The 25,539-nt window shown below is 47.6% G+C and overlaps 1 protein-coding gene across 2 annotated transcripts in view; it reads right to left on the bottom strand.

Annotated features, from left to right (window-relative positions):
- th (tyrosine hydroxylase) overlaps nt 1-25,539 on the bottom strand; it is a 68,865-nt gene that overhangs the window by 7,469 nt on the left and 35,857 nt on the right. For both annotated transcript variants that reach the window (XM_072518926.1, XM_072518925.1), the window contains 5 exons: nt 18,893-18,960; nt 17,401-17,451; nt 15,132-15,277; nt 12,134-12,269; nt 2,129-2,198 (listed from right to left, as the gene is read on the bottom strand). In XM_072518926.1, coding sequence (XP_072375027.1) covers nt 2,129-2,198; nt 12,134-12,269; nt 15,132-15,277; nt 17,401-17,451; nt 18,893-18,960 — 471 coding nt within the window. The remainder of the gene's footprint in view (nt 1-2,128; nt 2,199-12,133; nt 12,270-15,131; nt 15,278-17,400; nt 17,452-18,892; nt 18,961-25,539) is intronic.

Raw genomic sequence — 25,539 nt, forward strand, 5'->3', positions numbered from 1 at the left:
TCCTGACTTGGACACTATTTACCAATCTTTCATCATTGCTGGGTCAAATTCCTGCAAATTCTCTAGCAAACCCCAAACTCCATTGCCTTTCAATCTTCCTATAATCCTGTATCTTCCTCTGCATTCTATATTTATCTAATTTTCCCTTATATAATTCAGAGTCCCTTGTTTGCTCAACATTTCTGAAGCATCCCATTCTTTCGTAACCTTCTCTGTTTTTACTCTCACTTTTAAACTAATAAATTCATCATTGACTCCCGAATGGGAGGAAAACATTTCCTTTTTTGACCTATTAAAACTCTTCATGATTTAAAAATCCTTCATTGAATCTCACATCAGCTTTCTCTGCTCCAATAGTCCCTGCATTTCAAGGTTCTCCTCAATATAAGTACCCTCTCATCCTTGACTTCAGTCTGGCTTCAAGCTCTATGTTGTAAATTCATTCTGGTTTTAATGTCCATTCTGCAATGGATACTCAACCTGTGTCCATTCCTCGAACTGTAGCTTCATCATCCCTGTCTCTTTCGGGTTATGGGGAAGGGAGAAGCAAGGGCATCAGATGATTAACAGTCTCTATGCGATGAGGAATTCCTTAGGCTCCTCATAGTGTTCAAAGATAACGATCAAGGGGACAAGGAAAGGCTTTGAAGAGATGGTTGGAGGTCAAATAGCTCCAGTATAGAAATTGACTGCCCATTCCACCATACGGTGATGTTGAGTGTTTAACAGTTGGGCTGGTTAATTGTAAATGACCAGTTGTAAAGAAGGGTTTCTGTGTAAGTTCTGAATGTTATACCAGCTCTACAATTGAAATTATATTTCAATGTGAAGTGAATAGAATGCATTTGTCATAACATAGGTTAAAATCTGACTTGCTTCCTTATATCAGTGAACAGCTTCTACCTGTAAGAAATTCAGCAATGTGCTGGGCTATCAGTGTAATGGCATTTACCCCATTTAATTTGCAGGGTAGATATCCTGTGGTAATGGAAAAGTTATGACTAATACAGCTGCTCCATAATTCAAGATATGGGGCAAAATTCTCCGGAAACGGCGCGATGTCCGCCGACTGGCGCCCAAAACGGCGCCAATCAGACGGGCATCGCGCCGCCCCAAAGGTGCGGAATGCTCCGCATCTTTGGGGGCCGAGCCCCAACATTGAGGGGCTAGGCCGACGCCGGAGGAATTTCCGCCCCGCCAGCTGGCAGAAACGGCCTTTGTTGCCCCACCAGCTGGCGCGGAAATGACATCTCCAGGCGGCGCATGCGCGGGAGCGTCAGCGGCCGCTGACAGTTTCCCACGCATGCGCAGTGGAGGGAGTCTCTTCCACCTCCGCCATGGTGGAGACCGTGGCGGAGGCGGAAGGGAAAGAGTGCCCCCACGGCACAGGCCCGCCCGCGGATCGGTGGGCCCCGATCACGGGCCAGGCCACCGTGGGGGCACCCCCCGGGGTCAGATCGCCCCGCGCCCCCCCCCCCCCAGGACCCCGGAGCCCGCCCACGCCGCCTTGTCCCGCCGGTAAGGTAGGTGATTTAATTTATGCCGGCAGGACAGACAATTTATCGGCGGGACTTCGGCCCATCCGGGCCGGAGAATCGAGCGGGGGGGCCCGCCAACCTGCGCAGCGCGATTCCCGCCCCCGCCGAATATCCGGTGCCGGAGACTTCGGCAACCGGCGGGGGCGAGATTCACGCCAGCCCCCGGCGATTCTCCGACCCGGCGGGGGGTCGGAGAATGTCGCCCATGATCAAAGTCACACAGATCACCAGACAATTAGTCCCAATCCCCTGCTCATTCCCCATAGCCCTGTAAATATTTTCCCTTCAAATAATTATCCAATTCCCTGTTGTACATTATCTGTTTCCACTTTCCTTACAGACAGTGCATTTCAGATCATAATAATTCACTGTGTAAAAACATATTCTCCTTATCTTGGCAAATTACTTTAAATCTTTGTTCCCTAGTTTCAGACCCTCTGTCTGTGGCAACTGTTTCTTCATTTTTAACCTATCAAAATCCTTCCTTATTTGGAGCACCTCTGCTAAACTTCCCTTCTCTGATCTAAGGAGAGCTCCATTGTTTGTTCATGTGCATGATAAATATTCACAACAAAGGAAGATGGAACTACCTGAGAAAATTGAGCAAATGTCTTGTCAGCCAGCATGGGGACATGCCCCAGCAGCTCATGGCAGCAATCCCTATATATGAAGAGTAAGAAGATCAATGTCACCCGATTTTGTAATTATTCCTCCATCTTAATCAATAAGTTCGACAAGAACAACTTTTCATGATGCTGTTTTGATATTTCTCTTCCTCTTGCAGGCTCTGAACTTATGGGACAGACAATTTACTCAGACAGTGATACTGCTGTCATCACAAGTCCTTCACTCCCTTGTCCAAGTGCACATTCTTCACGTGAGGCTAGAAAGCAAAACAGGCACAATGTCTGATTTCCACCTGGAGCAGCCAGGTGTTTGGAGTCGAACCCAGGATTCTGCCCTCTTTGCACCAGCTCTTTATCAGTAGGGTCCTTGGGGTGGATCCGTTGCCTTCCTTCAGGAAGTCTGGAGGGGTGTCTGAGAGAGTTTCTTGCTACCCAAGAAATCTCAGCTGGAATGCATCCAACCAAAGGCGTTAGGAACTCTCAGGCTTTATAGGGAAGTGTGCTATAAATCCCAGAGATAATCTTCTGCATAGGACCTACTCATTCCACTCGAAGCAGAAGGGATAAAGTTTTGTTCATGCGTCACTACCTTCCCCTCTGCTTGGTGGCATTTCAACTGAAGGTTGTCATTGCTGGCTGGCATTGCACAGATACCCTTGCAGACATGATGCACCAGCCCTGGTAATGCCAATAACCTAGTTCTGCAATTTGGGGTAATGACTCCAGCCAGTAGGGTGAAAAGGAAGGTGGTGGTATGGGAGCAGGGACATAGTGCGACATATCTTCCAGTATATACACATTTCACTCCCCACACACACCATCCCAGCCAAGGGGCTGGTTTAGCACAGTGGGCTAAACATTTGGCTTGTAATGCAGAACAAGGCAGCAGCGTGGGTTCAATTCCAGTACCGGCCTCCCCGAACAGGCGCTGGAATGTGACAACTAGGGGCTTTTCACAGTAACTTCATTGAAGCTTTCTTGTGACAATAAGCGATTATTATGATTAAGAAGATGGCAGCAAGACGCTTGGCCCCACACTTCACGGGTGGTGAGCTGGAGACCCTCCTGGAAGTAGTGGAGGAGAGGCGGGCCAACCTGTACCCTGGCCCTGGAAGGAGACTGACAGCTGCTGCCATCTGCCATCCCAGTACGCCTCCCCAACACCACCCCACTCCCACCCTCACACCCACACCACCCTCACTCCACCTTCACCCCCATCCACACACCACCCCCACCTCCACACCATTCTCACCCTCACATCTTCCCCACCCCCACTACACCCATTCCCCCAGCCCGTGGTCTAATCATGCGTCTTGTCTTGTGTCTTGCAGGATCTGCTGTTGATGGGGTGGGTCCATCTGGGGTCCCCCTCCCCCAGCGAGTGCCACAGCCTGAGGTCAACTCGTCGACCAGCGACGAGGACATCGACATAGAACAATACAGCACAGAACAGGCCCTTCGGTCCTCGATGTTGTGCCGAGCATTGTCCGAAACCAAGATCAAGCTATTCCACTCCCTGTTATTCTGGTGTGCTCCATGTGCCTATCCAATAACCGCTTGAAAGTTCCTAAAGTGTCCGACTCCACTATCACAGCAGGCAGTCCATTCCACACCATAACCACTCTCCGAGTAAAGAACCTACCTCGGACATCCCTCCTATATCTCCCACCCTGAAACTTACAGTTATTCCCCCTTGTAACAGCTACATCCACCCGAGGAAATAGTCTCTGAACGTCAATTCTATCTATCCCCCTCATCATCTTATAAACCTCTATTAAGTCACCTCTCATCCTCCTCTGTTCCAAAGAGAAAAGCTCTAGCTCCCTCAACCTTTTCTCATATGATCTATCCTGCAAACCAGGCAGCATCCCGGTAAATCTCCTTTGCACCCTTTCCAATGCTTCCACATCATTCCTATAGTAAGATGACCAAAACTGCACACAATACTCCAAATGTGGTCTCACCAGGGTCATGTACAGTTGCAGCATAACCCCGTGGCTCTTAACCTCAAGCCCCCTGTTAATAAACGCTAACACACTATAGGCCTTCTTCACGGCTCTATCCACTTGAGTGGCAACCTTCAGAGATCTGTGGACATGAACCCCAAGATCTCTCTGTTCCTCCACGTTCCTCAGAACCCTGCCGTTGACCCTGTAATCCGCATTCAAATTTTTTCTACCAAAATGAATCACCTCGCACTTCTCAGGGTTAAACTCCATCTGCCATTTTTCAGCCCAGCTCTGCATCCTATCAATGTCTCTTTGCAGCCTACAACAGCCTTCCTCCTCACCCACTAATCTTGGCGCCATCAGCAAATTTACTGACCCACCCTTCAGCCCTCTCCTCCAAGTCATTGATTAAAAATCACAAATAGCAGAGAACCTAGCACTGATCCCTGTGGTACACCGCTGGTAACTGGTCTCCAGTCTGAAAATTTTCCATCCACCACCACCCTCTGTATTCTATGTGATAGCCAGTTACTGATCCAATTGGCTAAATTTCCCTCTATCCCACACCTTACTTTCTTCATGAGCCGACCACGGGGAACCCGAGCAGCAGCCAGGCCCGGTCGTCCCAGAAGATGATCGCCAAAGGGGACCCAGATTGCAGGGTGAGAATCGCAGCAGACCGCCTCCACTCCTGATATTCCATCTGGGAATCCAGCGAGACGTAGTATTCGGGTCCGTAAGGCCAGAGAGTTAGACACCAGTTAAGTTGGAACAGGTGCAGGGAACAGTATAGTGATAGGGTCTAGGGCACTATACGTTTTCTTTGCTCACATTAAACACCTGTTCACACTGCTACAACCTGCCTCGGTGTTCGGTCAGATGGGTGTGAGGGGTGGGTTGGTCTGGACTGGACAGGGAGAGGGGGCAGGGGCAGGTGAGGGGAAGTGGGTGGATGTTGTGGGTGGGCTGGACTCCCAACTTCCCCCCCTGACCGCCCCAACCACCGCCACCCCAGGGATTCGATGGCACCGTGTGATGGAATGACTAGCTCACATGTAGGGATCACCCAGGTGGATGGTGGGAAGTGCGACGTGGGCAGGAGTCAGACGTTGTCCAATGATGCGGAGCACCAGAGCTCATCACAGAGTGGGTTGTCATCATCTTCCATCCAATGGACTAGACCCGCTGTTACTGCCACACCCCCGTAGTGCAGCAGGGATGTATCATGGAGGGGGTTGCAGGCAGTGGGGTGACTGGGGTGTCGGGGGTGCGGGGGTGAGATTCGGTGTCCGTTCTGCTGGCCAGTCTCCCCCCACCCCCCCAATCGGTGAACGTGGAAGCGATCAAAGCGTCTCGTACATGTTACACATCGTGCAACCCTCTGTGCCTGCCTGGGCGCCCACCCTCGCCCTCCCCACATCCTCCTCATCAGACAAGGCCTGGCATTCCTCTTCCTCCTCCAACACGTCACCCCTCTGCTGTGCAATGTTGTGGAGGACACAGCAGGCTGCCACGATGCGGGCGACCTCCCAGCGCTATACTAGAGGGCCCCTCCAAAGCAGTTAGGCACCTGAACCTTATCTTCAGGATGTGCCGATTAGGTGGATTGGCCATGCTAAATTGCCCTTAGGTGTCCAAAAAGGTTAGATGGGGTTATTGGGTTACGGGGATAGGGAGCAAGTGAGGGCTTAAGTGGGTCGGTGCAGACTCGATGGACCAAATGGCCTCCTTCTGCACTGTGTGTTCCATGTAATCTACGTAATCTATGATGCCGAAGCACTGCTCGATCACGCCCCTGATCGCTACATGGGCCTCGTTGTACTGAGTCTCCGCGGCGGTCTGTGGCCTTCGGTAAGGCGTCATCAACCACGTCCGCAACGTATAACCCCTGTCACCCAGGAGCCAACCCGCAGCCAGGAGGGCATCTCTAAGAGGCCGGGAATTGATGAGTGTTCCAGGATGGAGGCCCACTGCCCGTGTATCGGGCACAGACGTGCACGATGCACAGCTGACGGTCACAGACCAGCTGCATGTTCATCGAGTGGAACTCCTTTCAGTTGATGAAGGTGCTCGTAAGGCAACAAGCATCCTGGCGATCGCCCCCTGGACCTGGGTTTTCTCGCCGATGGTGGCGAACCCCGCTGCCTGGGCATCCTGGTAGGCTTGGTCCACATTGAAATGGATGTATTGTGCCCGACTGGGCATATAGGGCCTCCGTGTCAGCGCAAATGCACATGTGCACTGACCTCTGTGAGATTCCAGAAAGGTCCTCATGCCGTAAAGGTTCAGGGAACCAACACCTTGACGGCCTCCGGGAGCGGGTGCCCTCCCCCATTCCACCGTGGTGCCAGGTGCGCCATGATCTGGAAGATATGTCGCACTATGTTCCTGCTCAGCCGGAGTCTTCGACGACAGGCCATTGTTCGGCAAACCCTCGAATGACAGGCGCTGCCGGACAGGCGAGGCCTCAGGCTCCTCCTTTGCACCTCCTCCTCCTTGGCCTGTTGGGCGGCTGGCTCTCCATCCTCAGTGGCTGTTTCCTGTTCCGCTGCTACACACTCCACTGCTGCACATTCCGTTGCTGCATGCTCTGCTGCTGCAGCTTCCTCCTCCTCCTCGAGTAGGCCCCGCTCATACAGCCGCAGGGCATCCCCCAGAGCTGCGGCGTCTGGGAGGACGGCCATCATTGCTGGTTGAAATCCAATATCCATTGTCTGCAGGGGCTGAAAGGCCGGCATTTTAGCATGGTGCGTACCACTGTGCCCAACCATGTCCAATAGGCTACATGGTGCCCCCGGGTGGTACTGCGGGCGCTGCCCCCACATGTCCCCCTCACCGGCCAACCCCGCATCTTGGCCCGTCGGTGCCCAGTACCGTGGGGTCCTCTGGCCCTGGCACCTGTCTCTGTTGCCAGGCGTATAGTCGGCTGGAATGGCCTTGCCAGCGATATGATTCATGGCCCCCATCCGGCACCTCCTACTGTGGGCGTTGCTCTTGGGTTGGACACCTGATGCTCCGCCGGTGGGTGGCAGCCGGGTGGGGGTTGGGTATGGCAGAGGGTGGGGTGCAGGCACCCATACAGTCGGTGTCACTCTGCAGAACCAAGGCCAAGTTGGGTGGTCAATGGGGTGCGCAGCAAGATGGCTGTCTGGACACCGCCCCAGTCCCATGGAGGGTCACCCTGGCCATACGGCCCGTTCCCCCGTCACTTCCCCGCCTCCCCCAATACTCCCCTTTCTCCAAGCCCGGGCAGGTCCACCTCCTCCCCGCCCCAGCCAGCCCGGCCAGTGTCAGATCCGGCAGCCCACAGTCGCACCTCTCTGTGTCCAACCCCCTCTCTCTCCCTCAAAAAGCCACGGCGCCAGTTTCACGATTTTTAAAAGCACAAGTGAACCTTGCCGCCAGGAATTCGCCCCAGTGGAGGCGGAGAATCGCAGCGGCCCTGGAGAATACTGGGTCAGGCCCGCAAATGATATGCTAACGGTGTTTACTGCACATGCTTTCTGGAATGTGTTGATGCCGCTGTCGAGACGATGGAGAATTGCACTTTGGCGTGACATCGACGCCTGCCATGATTTTGGCATCGCAACTGATTGTCCTCCCAATCGCTTGTCCTGATTCCGGCGTCAGCCGACGGAGATTCCCACCAAGATTTTACTATTTTGACAAAGAGTCACCCAGAACCACCAGGCGAGACAGCAGTCAGAGGGCTGTTGGATCTCAGGACCCAGCTGGGTCCCAGCCTGATGCTGAGCCTGTGGAACAGAGTTACCCGGAGCTGATGGGGACGACAGGGAGCAGCCAGGACATTCATAGTGGGGTGTCAGCGTCACTCCAGCAGATCCATCGGCGCTTGGAGGAGCCCAGAAGCTGCAGGTGGAGGAGTTGACGCCGGCAATGCGTGGCACTGAGGCCACCACTGCTGGGATGGCGACCGCAGTGAAAAGTCTGGTGCACGATGTCGGTAATATTAGTAAAGATTTCCAAGGCATTGCGCAGTCTGTGGCGGCCTTGGCCGAGGGTCTCGGCAGAATGACCGCCTCGCTGGGGGATGTCACCCAGCACCAGGCTGACCTTGATGAGGTTCTGCGGGACATATGCCGCTCTCAGATGGGCATGGCCGGTGCGCTGCGGAGCTTGTTCCAGTCGCAGGTGGGCATTACCGAGTCACTGCAGAGGATGGCCCAGTCACTGAGGAGCATCGCTGAGGGTGCTGACATATTGGTGCAGATATCGGGGAACCGCCAGGGCCGGCAGACCCAGATGATGCAGGGGCAGCCGGGGCTTGAACCCCAGGGCCCTATGGATGTAGTGATATATATATGTAGAGACATGTGAAGGGTTAATGATTACATCTTAGTGTAACACAACCACTAGAGGGCAACACTAGATTCCACTATGTATATGAGAACTCAAAGCATCTTGGGTCTCTTCGAACCAGGAGTGACTGAACAGCAGACTGTTAGAGAGATAGATCACAGCATTGTTAGCACGTGCAATTTAAATTAGTTAATACTTTAATATAGATTACTTGATTATTAGTTATGGTTCTGTCGAGTATGCAAAATCAATATTAATCAATTCGTTCTTCAATGTATCTGTTTTGCTTTAAGTTGAAGATTGGTGGTTTCTTAAGAATCACACCATCAGACCATTTGGATATATAAAGCAAAGATAACGATATATTACCAAAGAGTAATGTAACAATGGGCACCGAGCGGAAGGAGGGAGCGCTGAGTGCCAACTCGGGCCCATTCCATGGAGTGGCGACAGTGGCCACCAGCTCCCCCGAGTTCCACCCCTCTGATGAGGCCGCATCCCGGGGTCAGCACACAGCGTCATGGCTGTGCATGTGTCGCCGACAAGTGCGCCGGAGCCCTACGGCCTCAGAGCCCGCAGAGGATGCCCGCCAGGGGCATCAAAGGCCACAGGACGAGGTAAGCAGCTGGCTGCCTCCACCTCTGATGTGCATCCTAGGGAGACACCGAGATGTAGTGGTAGAGCTAGGAAATGACTCCCACATACTACATGGGCCGCCCACCCATGGGAATCCACTTGGGTTTTGAGAAGTACTCACTTAACCATGATTGCCAAATCCCTATTAGCAATAGCCTTCAGCCGCACAGCCAGAGGCCTTGCCAGTTGGCGGGGTGGTCGTTGGGGCAGTCGGGCAGGGACAAGGGTTGCCCCCGGACCGGCCACACACGATCCAGGGGTCGGCGTGTTGGTGCTGCGAGCGGTTACCTGTTGCCCCCTTCGTGCCTCCCCCCACCCTCCCATGGCAGCCCACTCCTGCAGTGGGCCCCCATCCCCAGCTGAGGGTCCCTCAACCCTACCAAGCACTGGGATGGCAGGTCCAGCACCTCCGGGCTCTTTGCATGTGAGCAAAGATGATTACTCACCTCCTCAGCTCCCCACAGAAGCCCTTCCACTAGGTTCAGGTTTTTAAAAAGGAGTACGAATCGGCACCAGCGTGACCACTTGCTGGGGAGGCCGATGAATGATGGGAGGCCGTTGTAGATGGGGTGGCTCGCATTAAGTGTATTGAAATGGGTGATAATTGGTTTCTCGCATGCTGCGGCGAGATCCTGATTTTGCCTACGGGAGCGGGCCGGTTGCATTGCAAACTGTTTGGCACCTGGCGCGGATCTCAATTTTGGCCTCTCCTTCTATTCCCCGGCCTTGTTTCGCTTGAGCGAGAATGCAACGAGCCTGTAGTGTTGGGTGTTCTGATGTACAGATGAACCAACACGGTTGTATTTGGTACAGCGCTGTTTTATTTCAACTTGTTATTTACAGTTCTGTCTTGATACTCTGCACGTGGTGACTCCCTGTGTGTGATGTTAATCAGGTCCTGTCCTTGTCCTGGTCTCCAGATCTACCGGCCACCAGGTGTCGTGTTTCTTTTCTTATACTGTCTCTGTCCTTGTCTATGATTGGTTGTCGTGTTGTGTGTGCTGATTTGTCTGTTGGTGTGTCTATCATGATGTGTGTGTTTGAATATCATGACAGAGCCCAGAGAATCGTGTCCATAGTTACAAGAATAAAACCTGTGTGAGACTACAGCCAAGACACCATAACGGAGAGACTCAAAACTTTGCAAGGATTTTGAGCTTTGATGCTCAGTTGTTGAATCCATTCATGACAAAGATTGATAAATATTTGGAGACTAATTGAATTAAGGATTATTGGGGAGAATTGTGCAGGAAGATGGAGTTGAGGTCAAAGATCAGCCATGACCTTATTGAGTGATGAAATAAGCTTGAAGAGCCAAATGACATACTCCTGCTCTATTTCTTATACTTTTATGTTCTTAAGCAGTATACCAGGCCCAATTACCCTGATATCCTTAAAATGCCAGATATTCAGTTGTTGCCTGAGTTTGTCAGGTCCTGTGCAGTCACATTTGGATGTTGCCTGTTTTAAAGGTGATGAGCTGCTAATGTTCCTTGTCTTGGTTGATAATGAGTCATCCCACAAATTACTATTAATCCTAATAGATTAATTACTAATATGTGTCACTTAACGCCAATCGTATTGCCTGCTAGTCAAACATCATGAGTTATTTTGATGAGAACATTTCTTGGACACAAATGTTCATGAAATGAAAATCGCTTATTGTCACAAGTAGGCTTCAATTAAGTTACTGTGAAAAGCCCCTAGTCGCCACATTCCAGCGCTTATTCGGGGAGGCTGTTACGGGAATTGAACCATGCTGCTGGCTTGCCTTAGTCTGCTTTCAAAGCCAGCGATTTAGCCCTATGCTAAGCAGCCCCTGCTGGTCATTGTGACCAACTGGAAACGAGAGGAAAATATTGACCATGAAGAGGGCTGCTGTTTGAGGGGTTAAAGGTCTGCAGGGGAGCTTGACCCATAAAAGTGTGCTTACTACAGTTACAAATTTAAATTTGCCATGAAAATAAACAACCTCCCTTTGCTTGTATATTCCAAACCTCTCCAAATTTCTAGCGGAAGAATTTAAACATCTCCCCAGCAAGTAAAGGTAAAGTTGCCATAGTCCCAGATGACCATAGGCTGCTTTCCCGTTTGAGGGGGAGAGCTCACTGGTGATGATTTAACCTGAGGATCACTATACCTCAGGCAAGGGGCAAGGTTGAGAAGGCGGGGCGGGCCTTAATGAATAACCTCAGCCAGTACGGGAATTGAACCCATGCTGCTGGCCTTGCTCTGCTTCACAAACCCGCTACAGGCAGTTATTAGGCCGAAGGGTCTGTCTCCGTGACTTCTTGTTGGGAAGACTTTCTCTTTCACTTTTACCCCCATCTCTTTTGATGATGCTGGACAGAATGTGGGTTCCACATTGTCTTCTGATGCTTCAATCCAATGGCAGCTCATGAAAAGTCAGCTTAGACAGTAAGGGTATAATTTTGACTTTAGACAACTACAATAGTGGCTCGTCCTCCACCAAGCACCTCTCCCAATGTTCAGTCCCATTGATGTCAGTCCAATATAATGTGTTACTGCTCAAAGACAGTCACAGAAAATAGCCCAGCCAAGCCCCGTTGGCATCCTCCCCTCATTCAAAACAAAGCTGTTCACCTTTTTGTGAAGGATAGACATGAGGGGTGGGCTAATTTTCCCACTCCCTGTAGCCTAAGGGTACTGAAGCCATTTGGAGCTCCCTGTCTGCTATGTTTACTTTACACATGTGTTCATGTAAAACTCAGCAATTTTGATGTAAAGTTGCCAAAATAAACATTTTGCAGAAATGTCAACTTTATGTTTTAAATCTATCATTTTTAAGTGTTGTTCATTACACATTAAGAAACAATCACAGCTCAGTCCACTTTACCCAGCAATTGCATGGATATTCATAACTAGAAATAAGAATGTAAAAATGCTGTCAGCATCTATAAAGAGAATGAACAGGGCTTCTGGCTAAATCATCAGGTGTTGACAGATCTGCTGTGTATTTCCAGCACTTTCCCATTGCATTACAAATTTTCAGTAATTCATTTCCAAAACTTGCTACCTGTGTTTATTTTATCCATCTACTTACGGTTCAGGAGTGTGCATTGGCGAAGAGGCATGTCTTACATACTGTGTACACTGGAAAACTCGAAAAGCGAGGCTCGCCAGGAAGTCCCGGGCCGAAAGTAACCCGGCAACAGGCCACAGCTGAAACCCTGAGTGTTCTGGCACAGACAAACATGGAACATCTGTTACACTAAATCACAATGCATAATAAAATTAGCAGCGGTTTTCTCTTTTGTCCCAGAAACATTAAACTTTTGATTTTATGAGTTTATGAGCAGATAAAATTGAAACAGGGGATATAGAGGTCGAGAACTTCAATGGCATGTACCTGTTTTTCTGGCACTAAATCATTGCATGAGCCAATATGGCGGGGAAGAAGCACACGCTCATTATATGGGCAAAAAATAGAAGACATGGGCCCTCAGCTGAAACAAATGTTATTAAATTTGCATCCAAAACTGGAGGCCTCTGTCTGTTTGAGGCCCAGTCTGCAATACTGGTTTGATTAACTGAGCCAGCTAACTATGGCATGCAGCTCAACAAGCTTTCGTTAAAGAGGCCACAATGGGCCTCCACTGGAAAAGTAAGCTTGCTTTTTAGAAATTCCTGCCTTGATAAGGAGCTAGGAGGAGAACTTCTCACATTCAAACTATACAGGCTGCTGATGGCCATGGTTTGCCCTCCACCACACCGACCCTGACCTCAATCACCATCAGTGCAACATTCTTTCCCCTCTTGATCGTTCCCTCCCAATTTCACACCTCCTCCACCCGCCTGCCTACTCCCTGCCCCCTCTTAGAGAACCACTGCCAGCGCTGTAGCCTCCTGATGATCGAATCCTTTTCTCTGATGAGCTGACAATGAAGTCAAGGGAACAACATAAGATGAATACTGGGCCTATCCAAGGAAGGTTTCATGCACTCATCTTCTTGGGCACAAACAAAATGTTGTCCTCTCTCCTGATGCCTCAGGCACAATTCCTGAGCAGCATGGAACTGAACCCTTTTGCCCAAAGTGTTCACTGGATTTATTCCTGGGATGATAGGCTGAGTAAATTTGGGCTGATACTCTCCAGAGTATAGAAAAATGAGAGGTGATTTCATTGAAAGATAAATGATTCTGAAGGGGTTTGATAGGGTAGAGACTGAAAGATTGTTTCCCCTGTCTGGGGAATCTAGAAGAAATGGGTATAGCTCTGGAATAAGGGGTCAATCATTTAGAACTGATTTGAGGAGACATGTCTTCACCAGAGGTCTGTGAACCTTTGGAATTCTTTACTTCAGAGAATTGTGGATTCTTCATTGTTGGGTTATATTCAAGACTGAGATTGATAGATTTTTGATCTCTCAGGGGATCAAGGGATAGGGAGCATGGGCAGAAAAGTGGAGTTGAGGTGGAAGGTCAGCCATGAAGGTACGCATTGGAAAGCAGGTTCAAGGGCCCGATTGGTTGACTCTCGCACTTCTTTCCTATGTTCATATGTTCTATCCTTAACAATCAGGAGTGTAAAAAACTGGCAGATCTTTGCCTTCCAAAGGCCAGGGTTGGTGGTCGCAGCTTTAACATCACCTTGGCTGAGATCATTAGAAGTGTTGTTATACTGGCAGGAGGTTTCTGGCACACACTGATGTGAAAGCATGACTTCTGGCAACTTTTAAAACATTTTTTGGGGTCTTTTTCTCCGTTAATTTATGAGAAAACTGACAATCCTCTTCTAAATTCTAGCTCGCGGCTTCCAATACCATACAGGCTGGGGGCAGATGTCGGACCTATGTCCATATGTGTACACACAAAACTCTTTTGTGGCTCCCGCAGTATGCACCAAGTAGAACTCCACTCTGATAACTTTGTTTCTTATAACCAGTGAAATATCTGGGCTGGGGTTATAACCCCTAATTGGACCCAACCCCACCCCACATCCTGTGTTTACATAAAATACTGTGCAATGTCAGATTGGCAATCTTATGTCAGCCTGCCAGTCTCTGATATTACGGAAGGCAAGAGGGCACAGAAACCGGAAGCCGGCTTGCCATTTGGAAAAAAAGCAATCAATCCGTTATTGAGCCTGTTATTGACTGTAATCTTATATTACCCAGTCCATTTTTCAGTAGGCGCATTTGGCTTGATTTCCACCAGATATGAGAGGCTGGGACAAGGACGAATGAAAGGGGCGGCAAGCGGGACCATGGCTGCATGTAAGCAGCAGAGGTTACTGGTGAAGGAACTTTTGAATTTTATTAAAATTTATTCATTCACTGTTTCCAAGCTACCAGAACAAATAAGGAGACAGTGAGAGGCAAGTGGCCAAGAGATAGGGATATCCTAGAGAGTGAGGACTCCAGTAGAGGAACCAAAGCTTTCTTTCTCCATGGAGATTGTGGAAGTGGTTTAGCTCAGTTGACTGGACAGCAGCTTCGTGATTCAGAGTGAGGCCAACAGCACGGGTTTAATTCCTGAGGTTATTTATGAAGGCACCACCTTCCCAGGTTTGCCCCTTGCTTGTGGTGATCCTCAGGCTAAATCACCACCAGTCATCTGGGACTGTGGCAACTTTAATTTTACAAGCTTGGGGAGATTCCTTCAATGAGGTGGAAAGGAGGAGAAGGAAACAACGGAAGGCTTCGCTCTTTAAAAGACTGAAGACAAATTGATATGTTTTATTACGTACAAGACTGCACAATGCCTACAAATTCAAACAGTGAGTTGAAGCACTTATCAACCATCATCCCAAATTTCTTCGGTCCACTATTGGCACCCGTTGTCTTCAACTCTCTACACTCTTACTTCCTCAATTATCTCTCCAAACCTCTTTACCTCCCCACATTCTCGAAGAATCAGCTTAAAATATACTTCTTTGACCATGATATTGCCTTCTCTGCAGTGTCAATTTGTTGTTTGATAATGCTCCCACAAACTGCCTGAGAATCGTTTTGTTCAAGGTGACATATAAATATAAGCTGTCTTTTCAATCAAATGTTAAATCTCTTTGATCAGATATTAATCTTTAACCAAGTGCAAACCTTGCAGGAAGCAGGAGACATCCTCAAGTTGAGGGATGTTGTCCTTGTTGTATTGGCATTGTTTCTCCAGCAGTCTGAAGGCCTCCAGGTGTTCAACGCAAGCATGTGTTGGGTACAGAGTCTTCAGGTTCACATACACCTCTCTCCTGAATAATACGTCAAAAAGATTAATGAAGAATGCAGTTAATTCAACAAACATCACCTTTCCAAGGCCTTTAGTTATGCTGCTGGTCTAACAAGTTACTGTTTGGTGCTTATCTCTTCCTCCTTGTCAAGCTACTTTTATAATCAAGATAATGTTAAAAAGAACAATATAACTGACACGGGGATTATGTGACACCAGAGTTCTGTGATTCCATGTTGCGTTTTTTTCCATTGCTTCTCATGTAAACAAAACCACTCAATATTCAAAGATTGCCAATCATAGCTGACAAATGTGGGTCTCCAGTGTCACTGGGCCTGTGGAAGTCAGTAGCTATACACTAGGCACTGCCATAAACTGTACAATGATGTGGTGATGCCGGCATTGGACTGGGGTGGACACAGTAAGAAGTCTTACAACACCAGGTTAAAGTCCAATATGTTTGTTTCGAATCACTAGCTTTCGGAGCGCAGCTCCATTCACCTGAGGAAGGAGCTGCACTCCGAAAGCTAGTGATTCAAAACAAACCTGTTGGACTTTAAACTGTACATGACTTATTTTATGGTAATTAGAACATAAAGACCTCGACCTTGATTTACACTGAGGTCAATGTGGCACTTCCACCACTGCACAGGCTAAGATTAATTGACATAATACAGGCCTACAGCTAGCCTGGAACTTTCTTAATCAGGAGTGTATTTGACCAGTGGCTCACTGGCAGAGCTGTCCTGCTGTAGTTTTTAATCTGTGGCCAACAAATGTTGAAGTGCACCCATAATGTAGAGAAACAGACACAGCAAGGTCCCACAAAAAATTCAATGAGATAAATGAACAGATATTAAGTTTTTGTGATATTGTTTGTTGGCTAAATATTGGTCAGGGCACTGGTGAAATCCCAAATGCTTCTTCAGATGAGAGCTTTAAGTTCACTGTGAGGATAGACAGGGTATCGATTTAACGTCTGATCTGAAAGACGACACCTCTGCTTTCGTACAAAATTCAACATGGATTTTGTATTAAAGTCACCGGAGCAATTCTTGAAATCTCAACCTTCTAACTCAGAGGCAATTGAGAATGTACAGACTAATAATAATCATAATATTTATTGTCACAAGAAGGCTTACATTAACACTGCAATGAGATTTCTGTGAAAATTCCCTAGTCGCCACATTCCGGCGCCTGTTCGGGTACACAGAGGGAGAATTCAGAATGTCCAAGTTACCTAACAGCACTTCTTTCAGGACTTGTGGAGGAAACTGGAGCACCCGGAGGAAACCCACACAGGCACAGGGAGAACGTGCAGACTCCGCAAAGACAGTGACCCAAGCCGGGAATCGAACCTGGGACCCTGGCACTGTGAAGCAACAGTGCTAACCACTGTGTGCTACTGTGCACCATGGTTATATACATGAGGGGTATCAGGCAGAGAATTAGGATCTTTGATCCGCTGGCTTGCGAACAGATGTCGCGTTTCCTTAACCCCAAACCAGATCCTGATTTAACACAAAGTTGGGAATCTCAAGTAAGAAGGATCCAAAGATAGCCTGAGTGACAAGTGAAAAAGCTCCAATAGGAGATGGCTTTGAGCTTGAAAGACTACCCTTTGAGTTGAAGTAGCAGGGTCTTCACTCGGCCCCTGGCTGAACGCCAGCTAAACTGGAAGTGTTTGAATCTGACATGCCTGCTTGAAGTGAGAGGCCGCATCATTCTTCAGTGCAAACATTCCTCACCCTGACAACAATTTACCAAAGAGAAGTTGCAACATGGATCATGACAGAACTGTTTTATTACTATTGAGTCCTTCCAGGTCTCATACAAAGACAAAATCAGATACAAAGAGAGTGAAATCCCTCCTCTAGGTAATTTAACCCAAGATGTTGATGTGGAACAATCTGCAGGAAGGGGATTAGAGAGGAAACATCATTGACATTCAAAACAGGCTGAATTGTAGAAGAGAAGAGATGGGATACTGGAGTGTTAATTTCAGTTACGCTCAATGATCTTTTATTGATGTAAATGTTTCTTATGACTATTTCCATTTTGTATTCAGATTTCTTTTTGATTTGACGATTCCTATTCATTGACAGGAAGAATTTTCCAGTAAAAAGAATAAAAAAGTTGACTAACCAAGTTGCAATTTCCTCAGGGGTGTATTCTACTCTGGGAATTGGCTCACCGCTGTGGAGACAAGCAACAATTAATACTGATGGTTTTACATCACTACAGTAAGCAAAGCAAGTCAATGAGATTGTATATTTTTCTAACGATATAGGGAGTGGGATCACACACACTTGGGACTGGATTTTTCAGCTTGCCAGTGATGGGTTACAGGTAGTAGAGGGCCTGTAAAATGCCATGAGCGCTGTGCCCACTGCCTACCTGCCTACCCTGCCACAATTGTAGCTGCAGTGGAGAAGGTTGATGCCAAACGTCCAACTTGACAGCTTTTACTGGCCAGGCTCGTGGAAGGCAAAAGATGGGGGCGCCTACTTAACGGGTCACCACAGGTCATTCTCTCCCCCACACCACGCCCCCTCCACATCCAGGTTCCCCTTTCCCCCAACCTGACTACACTGGGGTGCCCCACACCTTGGACCCTCATTGGGGTCTTTTAGCTGAACTATTTCCATTTTGTATTCAGAATTGTTTTTGATTTGACAATTCCTATTCATTGACAGGCGAGCCCCCGTTTACCATTCAGTGTCCCTTCCTACCTTCCACTTTGGTTCTGGCTCCTCAACGTTGGGCACTGTTGTAGTCCCAGCATTGACCACTGCTCCCAATGGTGCTTTTGGGACCAGAGAGTTGCCAGCCAATGAAATGGCTGGCATCTCTCAGGTGGGACTTCCTGCTGAGATGGGGGTGGAAGTCCCACATTTAATCAATTGCTGCCCCTCCAAACATTAGGGGCGGGATTCTCCGAGAGGCACGGAGGCAGAGAATGGGTGTTGGCACCGATATCCGGCGTGACGCTGCTCCCGCAATTCTCCGGTCCCCGGAGGCAAATCGCACGCGCGCGGTCTACGCGGCTCGGGTAGGGGGCCATTGACAGAGGCCCCCCTGCGATTTTCCAACGAAAACTGGCTGAGTTCCCGACAGCATGGTTCTAACCATGTTTTGCCTGTCCGGAACGGCCAATGGCAGCTGCGGAGTCAGCCCGGGGCCGCCCTGATGGGGGGGGGGGGTGAGCCTTCGCCAGGCGGGGCCTCAGGAATGGCCAAGCTAGCGATCAGGGGCCATCGATCTGCGGGCCCACACGATCTCGGGGGGCCTATATTTTCAGGGCCGGTCCGCGGTGTGATTCCGCCATGTCGCAAGGGGCCGCCACCACCGTGCGCATGCGCAGACTCCCGACTGGAAGTGCAGTGTCCTGTATCGGCAGCCAGAGCTGTGAGGAGTACTCCACGGCCCTGCTAGCCCTCTTCAGATAGGAGTATCACTCTGTTTTCTTCAGAAAGTATTGATGCTGGAGTGGGGACATAGCCCCATTATTGGAGAATCCCGCCCTAGATTCCTGAGAACCAAACTGCTGGAATGGGGGGTGGGATCCTTTTTGCCGGAAGGGCTGAGGCGTCAATGTTCCATTAGATCCAGCCCTGAGAGTGCACAAAGAACTTACTGTTTATAATTTCTTGCAGTTTCTGTGATCTGCTTCCGTCGTTCCCTGTATTTAACATCTGAGTATCCCTGTTGCAAGTCAGAAAAAATAAAAATTACATGAATCAAATTGTTATCCACAATCTAGCAAGACGGCAGAATTTACGCAAATCCTCTCCCCAAATTGAATAAAATATCAGTATACTGCGAGTCGTGTCTGGACCTGTTGATAGAGGTTGATTGCACTTAATTGACAATAACTCCATTATAATTATATAATGTTACTAACGGGACCCTCTGCACTGTAGGAATTCTATGGATGGTGAAAGGCAAACTAGATGGATCAGTTTGCTTTGCGATTGGGTGACATTATGGGTGACGTAAATGAGGTGAAGTGCCCAACACAGACACAGGTTCGACCCCGGCTCTGGGTCATTGTCCGTGTGGAGTTTGCACATTCTCGCCGTGTTTGCGTGTGTTTCGCTCCCACAACCCAAAGATGTGCGGGGTAGGTGGATTGGCCACGCTAAAATTGCCCCTTAATTGGAAAGAATGAATTGGGCACTCTAAATTTATTTAAAAAAACATTTTAATGCAGGTCTTACCCATTTTAAAATAGATATACCGCTTTGGATACTGTTGAAGAGAATGACCTCAGGGGAAAAACAACAACAACCAAATTTGTTGCACCAAGGTTGGTTCTTGGTTGCAAAAGGGAGGAGTGAAAGGTGTGGGAATGCAATTGTTCATGGGAATTCAGTTGTAAGGGGAATAGATAGGTGTTTCTGTGGACACAAACAAGACTCCAAGATGGTATATTGCTTCCCTGGTGCTTGGGTCAAGGATGTATTGAAACAATTACAGGACACTCTAGAGGGGCATGGTGAACAGCTAGCCGTCGTGGTTCACATTGGTGCAAACGACATAGGTTAAAAAAAGGAATGAGGTCCTAAAAGCAGAATATAGGGAGTTAGGAATAAAATTGAGAAGTCGGACCGCAAAGGTGATGATCTCAGGATTACTAGTAGTGCCACATGCTAGTCAGAGTAGAAATAGCAGGATATATTAGATGAATATACAGCTGAAGAGTTGGTGTGAGGGGTAGGATTTCAGATTCCTGGGGCATTGGGACCGGTTCTACTAGAGATGGGACCTGTACAAACTGGACAGGTTACACCTGGGCACGACCCGGACTGCTAGAGCAGTTGGGGAGGGTTTAAACTACATGGCAGGGCATGGGAACCTATGCAAGGATTCAGGGCAGGGGAAATCAAGAACAAGAGAAAAACACAGCAAGGAGAATAAGAAAAGTGATGGGCAGAGAAACAAAGGACCTGTATCAGATAATGACACTGTAAAGAATAGTAGGGACCGGTCAAGGAACATTAAAAGGACAAGCCTTAAGGTTTTGTACCTGAATGCTTGGAGCATTCAAAATAAAATGGATGAATTTCTTGCGCAGATAGATGTAAAGAGGTATGATATAGTTGGGATTGTGGAGACATGGCTCCAAGGTGACCAAGGATGGGAACTAAATATTGAAGGCTATTCAATTTTTAGGAAGGACAGACAGAAAGTAAAAGGTGGTGGAGTTGCATTGTTGATTAAAGAAAATATGAATACAATATTGAGGAAAGATGTTAGTACAGACAATGTGGAAACTGTATGGGTTGCGTTCAGAAAACATTCATAGGGGTGGTTTACAGACCACAAAACTGCAGTGGTAATGTTGGGAATAGCATTAGACAGGAAAGCAGAGATGCATGTATTAAAGGATACTTGTTGATTATGGGTGATTTTAATCTGCATATAGATTGGGTGAATCAAATTAATTACAATACAATAGGGGAGGAATTTCTGGAGTGTGTATGGAATGGTTTTCTGGACCAATACGTTGAGGAACCAACAAGGGAACAGGCCATCTTGAACTGGGTGTTGTGCAATGAGAACCCTTGGGGATGGATGACCATAATAAGATAGAATTCTTTTTCATGTTGGAGAGTGAGGTAGTTGATTCTAAGACTAGGGCCATGAATCTTAATAAAGGTAACTTTGTTGGTATGAGGCATAAGTTGGCTACGATGGACTGGGAAACATTACTGAAAGGAAGGACAGTGGACAAGCAATGGCAGACATTCAAGGAATGAATGGGTGAACTCCAAAAGTTGTTTATTCCTTTTTGGCGCAAGAGTAGAAGGGGAACTGTGGCCAAACCATGGCTTACAAGGGAAATCAGAGATAGTATTGGATTCAAAGGACAATCATACAAGTTAGTAAGAAAAAGCAATAGACCAGAGGATTGGGAACAATTTAAAATTCAACAACGGCAGACCAAGGGATTGATTAAGAAGGGGAAAATACAATACGAAAGTAAGCTAGCGGGGAACATAAAAGCTGACTGTAAAAATTTCTATAGATATGTAAAGAGAAAAAGATTGATAAAAATGAATGTAGGCTTCTTGCATCAGCAATGGGAGAATTCATAACGGGGAACAAAGAAGTGGCAAAGGAAATACATTTATACTTTGCTTCTGTCTTCACAAAGGAAGACATGAATAATGTACCGGAAGTTCTGAGAAACACAGGTTTTAGTGAGGAGCTGAAGGAAATTCATTTTGATAGAGAAATTGCGTTTTAGGGAAATTAATGGGATTGAAGGCTGAAATATTTCCAGGGGCTGATAATCCCAAAATACTTAAGGAAGTAGTCCTTGAAATAGTAGATGTCATTTTCCAAAATTCTTTGGACTCTGGAATGGTTCTTACAGATTGGAGGGTAGCTAATCTAACTCCGCTATTCAAAAAGGGAGGTAGAGAGAAAAAAGGGAACTGTTGACCAGTGAGCTTAATGTCAGTTTTAGGGAAGTTGCTAAAGTCCATTAGCAAGGATTTCATAGCACAGCATTTGGAAAGCAGTGCTATAATCAGACAAAGTCAGCATGGATTTACGAAAGGGAAATCATGCTTGACAAATCTACGGGAATTCTTTGAAGATGTAACTAAAGAGTTGACCAAGGAGAACCCGTGGATGTGGTTTATTTAGACTTTCAGAAAGCTTTCAGTAAGGTCGCACATAGCAGATTACTATGTAAAGTTAAAGCGAATGGAATATGGGTAGTGCCTTGAGATGGATAGAAAGCTGCTTAGCAGACAGGACGCAAAAAGTTGGAATAAATGGGCCTTTTTCTGAATGGCAGGCAGTGACTAATGGAGTACTGCAGGGATCTGTGCTAGGACTCCAACTGTTCACATTATATATTAATGATTTGGATGAGGGAACTGAATGTAGTATTTCCAAATTTGCAGATGATACAAAGTTGGGTGGAAGGGTGAACTGTGAGGAGCATGCAGAGGTGCTTCAACAGGATATGGACAAGTTAAATGAATGGGCATATGCATGGCAGATGCAGTATAATCAATGTGAGGTTATCCACTTCGGTAGCAAAAATAGGAAGGCACATCATTTTTTGAATGGGTGCAAATTGAAAGAGGTGAATACACAGCGAGACCTTGGTGCCCTTGTGCATCAATCGCTGAAAGTAAGTGCGCACCAATAGCAGGCAGTAAAGAAGGCCTTCATTGCGAGAAGGTTTGAATGCAGGAATTGGGATGTTTTACTACAATTATATAGGACATTTGTGAGGCCACACCTGAAGTATTGTGTGCAGTTTTGGTGGCCTTATCTGAGGAAGGATGTTCTTACCATGGAGGGAGTGCAGCAAAGGTTTACCAGGCTGATTCCTGGGAATGCCGGACTGTCAAATGAGGAGAGACTAAGTTGGTTTGGATTATCTTCAGTGGAGTTTAAAAGAGTGAGGGGGGATCTCATAGAAACTTGTAAAACTCTAACATGATTAGACCGGGTAGATTCAGAAAGAATGTTCTCAATGGTGGGGACATCCAGAACTAGGTGTCATAGCTTGGGGATAAGGGGAAAACCTTTTTGGACTGAGGTGAGGAGAGATTTCATCACCCAGAGAGTGGTAAATCTCTGGAATTTACTGCCACAACATTTGAGGCCAAAATGTTGTGCAATTCCAAGAAGGAATTAGATATAGCTCTTGGGCTAAAGGAATCAAGAGATATGGGAGGAAGGCGGGATTAGGATATTGAACTTGTTGATCAGCCATGATCATAATAAATGGCAGAACAGGCCTGAGAGGTGGAATGGCCTCCTCCTGCTACTATTTTCTATGTATTTTAAATCATGGTAATTTCAGACAAATATGACAAGCACTTGACTTTTAAGTATCCACAATAATTTGAAGATACATACTGTTAAACCTGCAGGTATAATAATTAGGTTGCATAAACACACTACCTCACTGAAGGAGAAAATCATTAAACAGAATGATAAAATGTTACTGCATGAAAACTGGCAATTTGATCGATGTGTTTTTCTCCATGAGTCATAAATTTTAATTCCACTCTCTTGCTCACTTCCTTTTTATTCAAACAACCATCAGATTGCTATCTTTTGGAAAAGAAGAATTGGCAATGGTTTGCATTGTAGAGAGTAACACTTCCTTAGAGCTGACTAGAAAGTTTGTTCTCCAACTCTTTCATTCTCCCATCCCGCGGCAGAGTGTCCACGCTGTTGTAAACGCCGTCACGTTTTACGACGGCGAAATGGGCCGCTGCCAGGGCAGTGGTGCTGGCACCAACGCGCGCATGCGCGGTGGCCTCCTTCAACGCGCCGGCCCCAACGCAACATGGCGCAGGACTACAGGGGTCGCCGCGTAGGAAAGGAGGTCCCCAGCCAGAGAGGCCGGCCCACCAATCGGTGGGCCCCGATTGCGGGCCAGGCCGCATCGGAGGCCCCTCCCCCCCTCACGCAGAGCTCCCGCCGGCTGCGAGCAGGTGTGGACGGTGCCGGCGGGACTCGTTTTTTTTTTCACGGCCCACACGTCCCTTCCGGGCCGGAGAATCGGCGGGCCGGCCGCGTAGAGCGGCCCGCGACCAGCGCCGCGTCAACCACGCCGGTGCTAATGGCGCCATTTCTCCGCTCTGCGGAGAATCACGTGCCGGCGTCGGGGCAGCGTGGCCCGGTCGCGGGGATTCTCCGGCCCAGCCCCGGGCTGGGAGAATCCCGTCCACTATATTTCCCATTAACCCAGGTCTGATTTTTTGTTACTGTCGTGCCAATCAGTAGAAAGTCAAGTTACTCATTAATCTTCCAAATACTGGCCCAGAATAACTTAACTTTTTCCGAACTGTAATACCTGGGCCGGGATTCTCTGCCCCGTCGCACTTGTTTTCTGGAGTGACGCGCCTCCACCGGCAGCAGGATTCTCCGTCCTGGCAGCCGGCCAATGGGGTTTCCCATTGTGGGCACCCCCATGCCATCGGGAAATTCACAGGCTAAGTGGCTGAAACGGAGGATCTCAACGATGCAGAATCCAGACCCTCATCCCTTCATCTTATTGCTTTGACATCTTCCTACAATGAGATTGACAACTGCACACAAGCTTAAGTGCAGGCTAACTGTGACCTTTCAAAAGTTAAACATTTTCTTTTTGCTTTCTATGCATCCAGGTGCAAAACCAAAGGTCACCTCGAATGGCTTTTATACGTGCACACCAAATATTTCTCCTCATTGAACCTTTTCATGTTACCCTTTTCGGTGTGTTTTCTTTATCTATTTTAAAGTGTATGGCAACATTTTTCTATATTGAGTTGCATCTGGCAGTCTACCTAACTCTTGCAATTTTTCACAGCCCTCAAGACAGTTTGTGATGTACTCCAAAATTGGTGTCATCAACAAGTTTCAATGTTGCTCTCTCAGTTCCCAAGGTCAGTTCAGTTATGTGCAGGGTAAATCAGAATGACCCACGCAATTGATGCCTGTGGCACACCATTCATCTCATCTCTCCTCTCCTTTTACCCTCCTGTCCATCTTGCGAAATTTCCTTTTAATTCTAAATTCCACTCTATTCGTCTCTTTGGCAATACCAAATCAAATGCTGTTTGAAAATCTGCACACACACGCACCTGCTGCATTCCCTGAATCTCAAGGGTGTACCATTTTCTGGGATGCATTCTGTGATATCCTGACCAAGTTGATTAACGAATGAGGAGATGATCAATTACAGTCTACTTGCCAAAACCCCTCTACCCAATATAAAGGATTTAAGGAGCAGATAGATTCTTACCCCATCTCTCTGTCAAATCATGTTTTTCAACAAACTCTGAGTTTGAGATGTTAATTTATAAACCAAAAATTCAAACATTGCCTCTCACTAAATATAAACACAGTTAAAATAGTATCATTTGCAACATTGTCCTCTGAGTACAGTTAAATAGCAATTCACTCCTCTTACCCCCACCCCCTCCATTTCCCCCTTCTTCTACCTTTCCCTTCTTTTCTTCCTAATTTTCCTTTTCTTGCTTCCTTTCATTCTTTTTCTCCGGTACTGTTTTCTATTTCCTACTTCACCTGCAGTGATCTCTGTGTGTGCATGTACATAAGGGGTTAATGTGTAATCAGTAGCACCAGATGATCACTAGAGGGCTGGTCCGGCCCTCTAGTGATCATCTGGTGGTACTGATTACACATTAACACCTTATGTACATGCACACACAGAGATCACTACACCACCATTTTTTGGATTTTGGAATTTGTTGGTGTTTTGTCTTGATTGGGAGTACTGGAGACCAAGGGAATATTTTG

The sequence above is a fragment of the Scyliorhinus torazame genome, chromosome 10 (genome assembly GCF_047496885.1).
Source record: "Scyliorhinus torazame isolate Kashiwa2021f chromosome 10, sScyTor2.1, whole genome shotgun sequence".
Lineage (NCBI taxonomy): Eukaryota > Metazoa > Chordata > Chondrichthyes > Carcharhiniformes > Scyliorhinidae > Scyliorhinus > Scyliorhinus torazame.